At 40.8% G+C, this 13,021-nt stretch overlaps 1 protein-coding gene across 2 annotated transcripts; it reads right to left on the bottom strand.

Moving 5' to 3' along the window:
* Positions 1-5,877: 5,877 nt before the first annotated feature.
* Positions 5,878-11,505, bottom strand: LOC114084635 (antigen-presenting glycoprotein CD1d-like). Of its 2 annotated transcripts, XM_071618291.1 has the most exons (6): positions 10,491-11,502; positions 9,918-10,223; positions 9,339-9,617; positions 8,587-8,865; positions 7,594-7,696; positions 7,377-7,496 (listed from the first exon to the last, which is right to left on the bottom strand). In XM_071618291.1, the coding sequence occupies exons 1-6, from the start codon at positions 10,549-10,551 to the stop codon at positions 7,475-7,477; spliced, it is 1,050 nt and encodes a 349-aa protein (XP_071474392.1). In that variant the 5' UTR covers positions 10,552-11,502; the 3' UTR covers positions 7,377-7,474. The 2 variants fall into 2 exon arrangements, with proteins under 2 accessions (XP_071474391.1, XP_071474392.1); XM_071618290.1 differs by lacking the exon at positions 7,594-7,696 and having other exon boundaries at positions 5,878-7,496; positions 10,491-11,505.
* Positions 11,506-13,021: the final 1,516 nt, after the last annotated feature.

The raw sequence follows: 13,021 nt of genomic DNA on the forward strand, positions 1-13,021 counted from the left end.
TAATCTCTTTCTGTCTATATGTTTGCATTTTCTTTCTTTCATTTGGTTCCATTCAACTATGATGTAACATCCAAACTTGGTTAGGACTAGTTAACCCTTGGAATGTCTAGGGCTAACTGGACGATAAACATTTGAAAATGGATGGCCCCCTATAAACCCAGGGTGCTGTGCTGTCTTTTTTGGGCCTCTCTATGAAAATAGAATTTTTCTAAAGGCCTACCATAATCATTTGCTAGGCATCCTGTTTATCTGTTGGATTCCTGTCTTGGGGAGTTGTCTGTTCCAGACAGACCAGCAGGGTTGTCCCTATGTTGTTATTGGGACACAGTTAAAATAAATCTCCTTTAAAACTGTTTTTAAGATGGCCTTCTATTTTAAAGTTTAGCTAAGTAATATATAATATCTCTCTGGCTAAGGTTAGACCACCTGGCATATATTTTGAAATATTACAACAAATGAATTTGGATCTCTCAAAAATCTCCCTGAATTTGTTCTGGTCTATATTAAGTTTGAGAGGTCCCCGTTGATCTTTCTTTCTAGTAGATAATTTTTAAGGCTTTCTCTGTTAATAGTAATAGGCTAGATATGAAAATGAGATACTTTTATTGATCATTGTAATTAGCTAATATAGAGACCAGGTGATCCATTTTGATGTTACATGTAAATGAACAATTTAAAAAGAACTGTCAATCTTTTCTTGAGAGAGGTCTCAAAATATCCCGATATCTCAGAATGTTATCCTTTAAATAGATGTCTCTTAATTGTCTCTTAAAAAATGATTAAAGTTACTTCCCAGTGTAGGGAGAAGTATACAAGTCTTACTGTTTCATGGATTAGAGGTCCAGTTAGAGAATTTATAACAATACAAATTAATTTCCCACAAAGTTTGAAAATTTTATTGATCAAAACTAACATATGACTTTAATTTGAAGAGCTCCAGTTCTAATAAAATGTTCTCCTAAATCCCACAAATATCCAACAAACAGAAGTACTATGCAGAATCAGCAGTGATTATTACTGATGTCTTTGAATCAATCAAATTTAGTCTCCAAGAAGAAGTGTCAAAATTGGAATTTAAGTCAACATTTTAAAACATTTATTGTTTGATCAAGGATGTATGAATTTAATTCATTAAAAATTGGTTCTTGTTCAAACAGCAAGAATTATGAGGAAGAAGATTGATATTTTAATAAGCTCTGTCATGTCAGAATGTAGACAAAAATCTTGGCTTACATCAGCATAATAAAATCAGGGAGAAAAGCCTGAAATATCCTAGAATTAATCAGTTCAAATTTTTATAGTGAGTCCATTATATATAAATCTGTTTTTCAATTATTTTAACCTTCTATATCATCTGTCTAGATAATGATATGAAGATTTCCCTATTTAGGAAAATCGTTTTATCATTAAAATCTAGAATAGAAAGACTTTTGTTTTGCCCAAAGATGATTTCTTTCTTTTTCTTAGGACCTCCAATGTGTGCTTCCTCTCTGTACAAGTATCTTCTTCTCCTTTTAGAATTTTTCTTGGTTATATTTTGGAGCAATTTCTGTAAATCTTAGAATCTAAACAAATTTATTGTACCTTGATAAGAAGAACTATCTCATTGAAAATATAGTTAAAGCCCTTAGACATTTGGTTGACAGAATCATATCTGTGTGAGAGCAGCTGAGTTACAGTCCACTCGATTTTACTTTTTGGTAAGGATGCAGTGAGAGGCTCAGCAGATTTATTTACCCAATTCAAATTGTCTAAAGAATTCTAGAAAACAAGAATCAAATAAAAAAAATTAAAAGATACTTTACTTTTTTAGAAGTAGAGAACTTCAGGAATTTTAATGTCCCACAAATAAAACAATCTCTCCTCTCTCCCTTCATTCTCTCAATATTAGTTTCCAGTACATAAATTTAAAAAATCTTATCCTAAACATTTCAAACCACAAAAAAAATCCACATTAGTTTCACAATAAGTCATAAAAAGCATGCTTATGAGCGAGGGCTACACTTTGACCTATGCATTTTATCAACTACCTTAAAACATCCCAGCGAGCCTTCCATTATCGCCATCTGTCCCAGCTGGGTTCACAAATCTGACTATTCCAATAACTTAAGAAAACAGCAAAGAAACCATAAAAACACACAGAAGTACCTTTTCAAAATCCTGGATGGCTCTCCAAACTTAGGGATCCATGGAAAGAAAAAGAGAGAGAGCCACTGGAATTCTTTATTCTTATATAGGGGACACACAAGGAGAGGCTCCCGTGGAATATTCTATCCCAAAAAGGGCAAAGGGGTAGAAGTACAAAGGAACAGGTGAGTAGCTCAACCCCACCAGGTGAAGCCAACTCCTGGAGCCCCGCCTCATTATCTTAGTGGAGACAAAGCCCAAGTTATTGCTGGGCTCAATAATTGTTCAGTTCTCTTGCTCAGGACTTAAGGGTGTGTATTTCTACAGCAGCTTCCAACAATGGATGAGAGAAAATAAAGGGACACAAATAGAAAAAGAAGAACTCAAACTATCATTATTTGCTGACAACATAATTCTATAATTAGGGGATCCCAAAAATTCCACCAGAAAACTTCTAGAACTAATAAATGAATTTAGCAAAGTAACAGGATATAAAATCAACACCCATAAATCAAAGGCATTTCTGTATATCAGTGACAAATCCTCTGAAAGATAAATGAGGAAAACTACCCCATTTATAATAGCTTCAACAGAAATAAAATACTGGGGAATCAACTTAATGAAATAGGTGAAAGACCTCTACCATGAAAACTGCAAAACACTAAAAAGAAATTAAAGAAGACCTTAGAAGATGGAAATATCTCCCTAGTTCCTGAATAGGCAGATTCATATTGTCAAAATGACCATACTACCAAAAGATGTAAAGCAATTCCAATCAAAATTCCAATAACATCCATCATAGAAATATAAAACTCATCATGAAATTCATCTGGAAAAATAAGAGACCCAGAACAGACAAAGAAATCCCTAGCAGGAAGAGTGAAGCAGGTGGCATCACTATACCAGACCTTAAACTATACTACAGAGCTATCGTAACAAAAACAGCATGGTATTGGCACCAAAATAGACTTGTAGACCAGTGGCACAGAATAGAGGACACAGAGACAAACCCATAAAAATAGTTATCTCATACTAGACAAAGGTGCCAAAAACATATATTGGAGAAAAGATAGCTTCTTCACCAAATGGTGCTGGGAAAACTGGAAATCCATATGCAGCAAAATGAAATTTTACAAAATTCAACTCAAAGTGCATCAAGGACCTAGGAATTAAACCAGAGACCCTGTGCCTACTAGAAGAAAAATTAGGCCCAAATCTCCATCATGTCAAATTAGGCCCTGACTTCAACAAGACTCCTATAGCTCAAGAAATAAAATCAAGAATCAATAAATGTGATGGATTCAAACTGAAAAGCTTCTTCTTATTAAAAGAAACAGTAAGGTGAAGAAAGCCTACGTAATGGGAGCAAATTTTTATAACACACACATTAGATAGAACACTAATCTTTAGGATATATACAGAACTCAAAAAACTTAACACCAAAAAAACAAGTAATCCAATTAATAAATGGGCCAAGGAAATGAACAGACACTTCTAAGAAGATGATATACAGTCAACAAATATATGAAAAAATGTTCAGCATCTCTAGCAATTAGAGAAATACAAATCAAAACTATCTATGATTTCATCTCATTCCAGTCAGAACGGAAACTATTAAGAATACAAACAACAATAAATGTTGGCAAGGATGTGGGGGAAAAGGAACGCTTTTACATTGCTGGTGGGACTGCAAATTGGTGCAGCCAATCTGGAAAGCAGTATGGAGAATCCTTCAAAAATTTGGAATGAAGCCACCATTTGACCCAGCTATCCCACTCCTTGGTTTTTACCCAAAGGATCATACAATGATACAGCCACATCAATGTTTATAGCAGCACAATTCACAATAGCTAAACTGTGGAATTAACCTAGATGCCCTTCAATAGATGAATGGATAAAGAAAATGTGGTATATATACACAATGGAATTTTACTCAGCATTAAAAGAGAATAAAATCATGGCATATGCAGGTAAATTGATGGAGTAGGAGAATATCATGCTAAGTGAAGTAAGCCAATCCCAAAAAACCAAAGGCTGGATGTTTTCTTTGATATGTAGATGCTGATCGATAATGGCAGGAAGCATGGAAGGAATGGAGGAACTTTAGATAGGTCGAATGGGAGGGAAGGGAAGGGAGTGGGCAAGGGAGCAGGAAAGATGATGGAATGTGGACATCATTACCCTAAGTATATGTATAAAGCCATGAATGGTGTGACTCTACTTTGTGTACAACCAGAGACATGAAAAATTGTGCTCTACATGAGTGCTATTAAGTGAAATGCATTCTGCTGTCATGTATAACAAACTAGAATAAATAAATATATTTTTTTTAAAAACAGTGACCAATTATTGTAAATTAATTTCATACATAAAAGTAAAATGTATGTTACTCATACACAAAGATTGAGAGGGGAAAAATGGAACTATACTACTGCACAGTTCTTAAATATCTATTATGTGATATAATGTTATTTAAAACTAGTTTATGATACAAAAAAAATTATAGTGAATGCTGGAGCACTGATGTACTTATAGAAACATAGCTAAGAAGATACTCTTGGTTGTAAGTAAAGTCCTAAAAAGGAACAAGAAAAGTGGGACCTATAGGAAACTAATGGCAAGATAGTAGACTAAAGCCATACCCCAAATTATATTGCGTAATACATCAAGTTATATATAGTACATTACATGCATTAATATAGTGTATTCATATAGTACATTACATGCAAATGGTCAAAACACTCATTAAAAAGTCATAGATTGTCATGTAAAATAAAAAAGTAAAATCCAACTATCTTCAGTCTACGTAAAACACACTTTAATGGAAAGGGAGAGAAAGGGAAATTGCATGGTAATGGAGGGAGACCCTCATTGTTATACAAAATTACATATAAGAGGTTGTGAGGGGAATGGGAAAATAAACAAGGAGAGAAATGAATTACAGTGGATGGGGTAGAGAGAGAAGATGGGAGGGGAGGGAGGGGGGATAGTAGAGGATAGTAAAGGTAGCAGAATACAACAGTTACTAATAGGGCATTATGTAAAAATGTGGATGTGTAACCGATGTGATTCCGCAATCTGTATTTGGGGTAAAATTGGGAGTTCATAACCAACTTGAATCTATTGTATGAAATATGATATGTCAATAGCTTTATAATGTTTTGAACAACCAATAAAAAAATAAATTAAAAAAATAATAATAAATAAAAAATAAATTAAAAAAAAGACAGCAGTAGAATGAATTGGACATAACTTTCCTACCTTCATATATGAATAAATGACCTTTGTAACTCCACATCATGTACAACCACAATAAAGGGATCCTAATTGGAAAAAGTTATACTTATTCTATGTATGTATAATATGTCAAAATACACTATACTCTCATGTATATCTAGAAAGAAAGAATCAATAAATAAATGAATAAATCAAACTAAAGTTCAGAGTCGACGCTGGTAAAAGATATACTTAGCAAAACCTGAAAAGAGAAAACAAGGGTGACTATTTTAATGTCAGAGTACAATTCAGGAGATTTATATGTAATCTTATATATGCACATAATAATAGAACTTCAAAAAACCTGGAGCAAATAGAACAAAAAGTTAGAAATGAAAGGGAAAACATTTACATCCACAAATATAGTTGTAGATTTCAACTCTCCTATCTCAGTAAGTAATAGAGCAAGTAAGCAGAAAACCAGTAATGATATAGAAGATTTGAAGAGCAACCTAATGGACATTTATAAGGCAGTTCACCCAACAGCAGAATACTTTATTTTCAAATACACATGGAATATTTTCACAGATAGACTGCATACATCAAACAACTCTCAGTAGATTTTAAAAGATTGAAATCACACAAAATCTATTTTGGGAATTAAACTCAAATCCAATAACTAAAACACCCATGCAAAACCAGCAAACATTTGATAATTACATAATGTAGTATTATTGAGCAGGGCGAGGTACTGGGGATTGAACTCAGGGGCACTCAACTACTGAGTCACACACCCAGCCCAATTTGGTATTTTATTTGGAGACAGGGTCTCATTGAGTTGCTTAGTGCCTCGCTGTTGCTGAGGCTGGCTTTGAACTCGCGATCCTCCTGTCTCAGCCTCCAGAGCATCTGGGATTACACTCGTGCAACACTGCACCTGGCCATAATATACTCCTAAATAACCAAAAGATTAAAAAAAGACATACCATTGAGTTTAGCAGTTCCACTCTTTGGGATTTACTCAAGTAAAAGCGAATGCACAAAAAGACAGGGCATAAATGTTCACAGCAGCTTCATTCCTGAGAGCCCAGATTATAAATCACCAATTTTTTGTGACTAGCTTAATCCATAAATGTTAGTATGTATTCCCATGTAAGGAAATGCTCCACAAAAACTAAAAGAAAGGAACTTGTGATGAATGGAACATGAATGAGTCTCAAACACATTGTGTCAAGTGAAGAACAGAAACATTCCATTCCATTTATATAAAATTTTGATAAAACAAAAAGAGGCACAATACAGATCAATGTTGACTAATGCTGGGATTAACAAGGAGACATGAGAGACTTTGGGGAAATGAAAAGTTTCTGTGAGCTCTGGGAAGACGGGAGAAGAGTTACATGGGTGTGGATATTCGTATAATTCGTTGAACTGTAACTAGGAGCGTCTTCTTGTACGCAAATTATACTTTAAATTTATTTTACTCCATAATATTTTATAATGTGGGTGCTCAGGGGAGAAATACATCAGTTCTTCATGGCTCAGAAAAGTCTTTATGGTGAAGGGGTGTTGAAAACGGATCCTGAAGAAGGAAAGGAGACTTGATCTGGGTGCACATGAGACAGGATCAGTCTGCAATGCTTATTTATCACAAAGAATATTTTGTCCAAAGACAAGTTAACTTTTTAAATCACCTGTCACATAAAATTCTAGATTTCCAGTTTTCATGAGAAACATAGGCTGCAATCAGGCCAGAGACTGACTTGGTACTTGACAGCTGGCCACTACAGCTACCACCTTTACAAAGAACATGTTTTTCCATCTCAGGACAGATCCTGTCACTCAATGGCCAACAAGGGCACTGCTACCCTAACCTTTACCTGCTCATTGCCAGCAGGTCATCAGAGGAGTTGGGGCTCCTGTTTCTACAGAATCACTTGGGCTTAAAAACTTGTCATACAAGGGAAAGGACTCGACCTCTTTAGATAAACATTAAAAGGATGTGGATGACCCTTTTCTTTGTTACTTCTCCAGGTTAACTCTCCATTCATCCTCCATTCCTAAGCAGGCAAAGACTGCAGTTCTGGGGACTTGAGGTCTTGGGCTCCAGACAGGCAGGTGACCAGAAGACTCACAAGATGTCTTCATAGGAGCTGTGAGAGAAGAGAAAGGGAGACACCATTCAGGAAACAGGAACAGGGGGTGGAGGAGAGAGAGCGAGGGAAGGAGCAGATGGAAGGGGAGACTCACCGGTGTCTCCTGATCCAATAGAAGCCTAGAATGAGCACAAAGAACAGCACCAGGCAAGCCAGTACCACCAGGATGACCAAGCCCACAGAGGTGTGGCTCCCACCTGCAGGGGACACAGGACCATGTACCAAGTTCCCTGGTCTAGCACATGTGAGGGGCCAGGTGCTGCCTTTTCCCTCCCCCTATTTAGAGCATCAACTTCTATTCCTCAGAATTTTAGACTCCCCACCTTTTCACAGGGTCTAGGCACCTGCACTACAGTTCATTTCACTATATAATAACGTAGCGTACAGGTGAAGCTGTGAAGCCAGGCAGACCTGAATCGATATCCAGCTCTTCCACCTTCTGTGAGACTCTGGGTAGTTAACCTATCTCAGCCTCAATTTCCTCATTTGTAAAATAGAATAACAGTAACTGCTTCAAAGGAGAGTGGTGATGCTCAGGTAAAGCATTGGATACAGAGTGGACAGGCCCCCACCCAGGAAGCACTCAGTAAACCACAGATCTCCTTGTTAACCTACTTTTCGTAAGTCCCTGATCCCCATTCTGCTGGGAAATAAATCTTCCCAGATTCTGTTTTCATTTTATATGCAGTGCTGCTGGTTGAATCCTAGAATCTGGGACAAACCACTGAGCTGCATCCCTAGCCTTTACTTTTTGAGACAAGATCTCCCTAATTTGGCTAGTCTGGCCACCTACTTGGAATTCTCCTGCATCAGCCTCCCCAGCAGCTGGGAATACAGATGAGTGCTGTCATGCCCAGCTTCCAGGGATTTATTAATTGCCAACAACTTCCAGATCTCTAAGATTATCAATCCCATTTCATCTTGTATTAATACATCAGATCTCAGTCCTATTTTCCTCTTTACTGTGTCTGGAATCCATCCTTCTAGCCCTCCTAGTTGGTGTGCCAATTTCATCCTTCACAGTCGCTCCCTCTATGCTTCAGAACCACCGCCCTCCATTTCCAACAGAGCCCCAGCCCTTTCTCACCCCAGTAGAGGACGAGGTCCTGCCCTCCTAGGCTGCTGTGCTTCACCCTGCAGGCCAGGCCAGCCGCCTCCCCAGCTGCCACATCCAGCGTTGCTCGGAGATACCACGTCTCATCACCATTGGGCAGGATGTCACCTCTCTGAGTGCCCTGCTGCTCCTGTTCCCCTCGCATCCACATCACCCACACGGGCTTTGGGTAGAAGCCAGACACGTGGCACACCAGCAGCAGACGGCCAGGCCCAGGACTGGGGCCACTGGACAGCCAGGCCTCGGGCTTCACTGTATCCAATAAGGGATGAGGAAACCATAAGGTGAGAACTCTGCATCAGAGGTCCCAGGCCTCCTCCCAGGTTCATGCTCCCCAAAGGTCCACTTCTGGAGGTGGAGTCTCCAGGTAGCTTTGATCCCTTTGTGTCACCTTGCCCAGGAGACCCATCCCTCATCTCCTTCCCCTCCCCTGATCCCAGTGCCCTATAAATGCCTCACCTCCTACTCTAACACCCTGAGCTCAGCTGGAGCACACAGCATGTCTCAAACATGGTCTGAATCAATTCTGACCCACAGACTTGGTTTAATTCAACTCATGGAACCCAGCAGGTACTCAGTGACACTGGGTGATATGAACAAATACCCTCATGCCTTATCCATCCCCTATGTCTTGCTCTTTGTCTGATGCTTAAAGGAAAGCAAACCCTGGGATGGCAAAACCTAGAAGAAGCCTGAGTAACAGGAGGAGAGGACAACAGGTGGACCTTGTTTCTCCAGTTCTGACTTCCCTGTCTCTAAGACGTCATTGACATATTCTGGACAGATGTCATTGAGGAGCCACTGTACTGTTTTCCTTGTCCCTTGGTCCTGGTTGAGGTCTTTGATGACCAAATCTACCCACTGGGGGGCCTGTAGGACAGGCTCCCAAGCAGTTCCCTGGAAACTCAGGATATGTTCTCCTTGATATGCTACATGGAGAAAGTGTTCTGAGATGTTCCCAGGGTGCACCTCACAGCCACCAGACAGCTGCAGCTCCATGGGATCTGTGGAGAGAAACGTGTAGAAATCAAAGAAGGGTTTAAAAGACCGGGACAAAGGAGAAGAAACTGTTCTGAGAGTTATATTGAGAACCCACAGTGGAGGGAAATAAGAGTTGGTGGTCAGGAGTAGGCAGGAACAAGGTGTTGTTTTCAGAAGAAACAGGAGCATCTCCAGGCAGAAGTGGAAATTTGAAGAGGTTCAAAAACAGAAGAATCTCATCTGGTGGGAGCAGAGTCTTCTCTTCTTTCTATGCTCATTCTCAAGCCTCAAGTGCCCGCCCAGGATCCCATCCCTCAACTCACACTTGAATCGCAGCATTTTAGCGAACTTCCGAATGTCTTTTGTGAAACTGCTTCGGAAGCCCAGATACAGGTGCTGCATTTTGTCCCATTGTTGGCTGCTGAACGTGCCGCGAGCCCAGGGCTTCACAAAACGAATAGTGTCCGCGGTGTTGCTCCAGCTGTGCGTCTGCAGCTCCCCCAGCCACGCCACGCCCTCCGCGCGTGTGGAGGTGTTGCTGGGAAAGGACGAGGTCTGGAGCCAGAGGAAGGTGAAATTCTTTTGCGGGACTGAGAATGAGTGAAGCTTGGAAGTGTACAGCGAGTGGCCTACGGAGCAGACAGCATAATGAGAAGCGGGGGGAGGGGCCGGGAAACGGCCTCAGGAAAGGAGACTGGGACGCACGAGTGGTGATTGCGAGCCCCGAGCAGCGCCACGTCTCCGAGGCCAGAGCAGGTTCTCTGCTGGCTCCCTGAGCCCGGGATCCCGAGACCAAGCCTCACTCCTTTGCCCCCATCGTGGGTCTCCCTCACCCCAGTGCAACCTCTTTTCTCTGTGCTCTAGGGCGAGCTTCCCCTCGCCCTGGTTCCACTCACCCTCATAATTTCCCGAAAGCTGGGAAAGCACCCACAACAGCAGGAACCACGCGCATCCCATGTCGCCAGGCGTAGAAACATCGAGGGCTCCCCGCGCAACTTTGGGCAAAGCCCTCTGCGCTCCTCTGCACGCCTCGCCACCTGCAGGCTCAGCTCGCTCCGCTTTGGGCAACAAACTCACTCCGGGCGGCCGGCGCTCTGCTCTTCTGCCGGAGGTCCCTCTGGCTCTAGGCTATTCCAGCTTCCCAGTACCCTGATGGGGGGGAGGAGTCCCAGCGCTCCTACGCTAGATTTCGCAATCACCTGGTCTTAGCATCTGTTTCGCTCATTAAACCGTTTGAAACAGAACTTGGGATGTTTTACAACTGTTCTCTTAGTGTTTTTAAAAGTACGTCAAGGTGTATATATGTCACAACTCGGACAGTGTTAAAAATGCAAAGAAAAAGGGAGGAAAGGCTTGGGCTTAGCCGTGGATGTCTCCAGGTGGAAAGAACTATGGGTGATTTTAATTGGCTTTGCCCTTTTAAGTCTTCCAAAATGTTTACAAGTGTAAGGATTATATTTATATAAAGTAAAACATTGAAAGTGATTTTCTCAGTGGCACATTGAGAGAGTTTGACTAGACTGGCATTCTTTAGAGCGTTCATATCCCAAGATTCCTCCATTTCAGTGTTTCCCAGCTTCTCTTTCTTCCTATGATGGCCCTTGGTATCTTCTGAGCCAGCGTCTTCTCTGATTTCCTGACTCCCTTTAGGTTTTATTTTTGTTTCTTATTTGGGTTTCCTTTTCTTTTCTTTCTTTCTTTTTTTTTTTTGGCGGGGGGAGGGGGGATACAAACATATTTCATTGCACTTCACTTTAATGCTGTATTTTGTGGAATTTGAAGATGTGTGGCAACCCTGCATGGAGGAAATCTATTAGCACCATTTTCCCAACAGCTCAGATGATCTTAAACAGTTTTTAGCAATAAAATATTTTAATTAATGGATACACATCTTTTTCACACATAATGCTATTGCCCACTTACAGTAATATGCCTGACTGTATGGGTGCTCCCCTACATTCCCCTCCACCTCTCACCCCTCCTGCGGGCCTCTCCTTCTGCTGGCTGCCTCTTCTACCTCCTGCTCACTCCTCCTCCTTTTATTCCAAAGAAAAGACATAAAATTAAAGTGTGCATCTGTGAACCTGGAAAGCCAAGTACCCATTCCTCACACTGAAAATAAGAATCTGACAACAACAGTGGCTTAGAGCCCTTGTCACCTGGACGAGGATCCCTTCTTTACTCAGTCAGAGCCTGGGTAGCTAGCTGCTGACCCTCTCCCATGCCAGATGGGCTCTACCTTACATCTCTTAAGTGGCTCTCTCTCTACATTTCCACCTCGTCACCACCCCCTAACCTTTTGCCTGGTCCGGGAAGTGGCTCTTTGTCAGGAGAGCAAAACAACGGCATGGCCCACAGGATCACACAGGCCCTCCCTGCTCAACTCTGAATAACCTCTGAACACCATCTTGCCTTCCAGCTTCACTTGCTCTGCACCTTAGCCTGTCAGCTTTCAGTTCCTCTAACTATACACAGCTTCTTCCTGCCAAAAGCCTCTGAACAAGCAATTCACTCTGCCTGGGGAGCGCTGGCCCCTCTGCTCCCCTCACCACTTCCTGGGCCTAGTTATTTCCACTCTGACCTCAGGCTCTGAGGTCAATTTCTCAGGGGAGTCTTCTGAGCCTCCCAGACTGTGAGCAAAGGCAGGAGAACTAGGCCAGCCCCACCTGCACTCCTTGCTCCTAACTTGTTTTGCAAACCTTTCTCCCAGCACACGCAGAGCCTGTCATTATAGAAACATTCGTGTGTGTGTGTGTGTGTGTGTGTGTGTGTGTCACTTTCTGTGTGCTCTTGTCAATGGAGGGACAGGATCAAATCTCCTGGCTCCAGTTCCTCCCATTCTGACCTCATGAATATTACCCTCTCCCCACACCCCATTGTATCCCTAAAGAATAAGCTTCTGCCCCTCACTCTAAGCTGAAATCCCAGAGATGGGCCTAGCCCAACCTACCTTTCTGTAATGAACGTTGTCCCAAAACAGCTTGAAAGAACACAGAAAACTTATTTTTGTAATCAAAATAAGAAACTAAATGATTAAATGAGAGTTCAAAATAGTCCAGATAGTGGATGGGAGGGAAACCATGGGCATATCAGTAAAAAGAAAAGTGAATCATGGTACAGTACTTTGCATTCTCCAAATTTCTAATTTCCCTTTAAAAATCTTAAGAGTTCTGTTATTTATATTTCAAATTTTTCAAGTGCTAACAGTTTTTCAGACTTAAAGACACGAAGCTATTATTTTTTAGATTTGGTTTGGTTTTTGTTATGTGTTTTCTGACCAATGAAAGCAGTATAGTATAACCTCCATTGATGGTTATCTGGACTTAAACAATTTCTTTTCTCAAAGGTCAGTTGATCCAGACACTTTTGGGCTATTATAACTTTCACTATATTTTTTCTGAGAAGAGAACCATTGAATCCAGGAACT

The sequence above is a fragment of the Marmota flaviventris genome, chromosome 10, assembly GCF_047511675.1.
Source record: "Marmota flaviventris isolate mMarFla1 chromosome 10, mMarFla1.hap1, whole genome shotgun sequence".
Taxonomy (NCBI): Eukaryota; Metazoa; Chordata; class Mammalia; order Rodentia; family Sciuridae; genus Marmota; species Marmota flaviventris.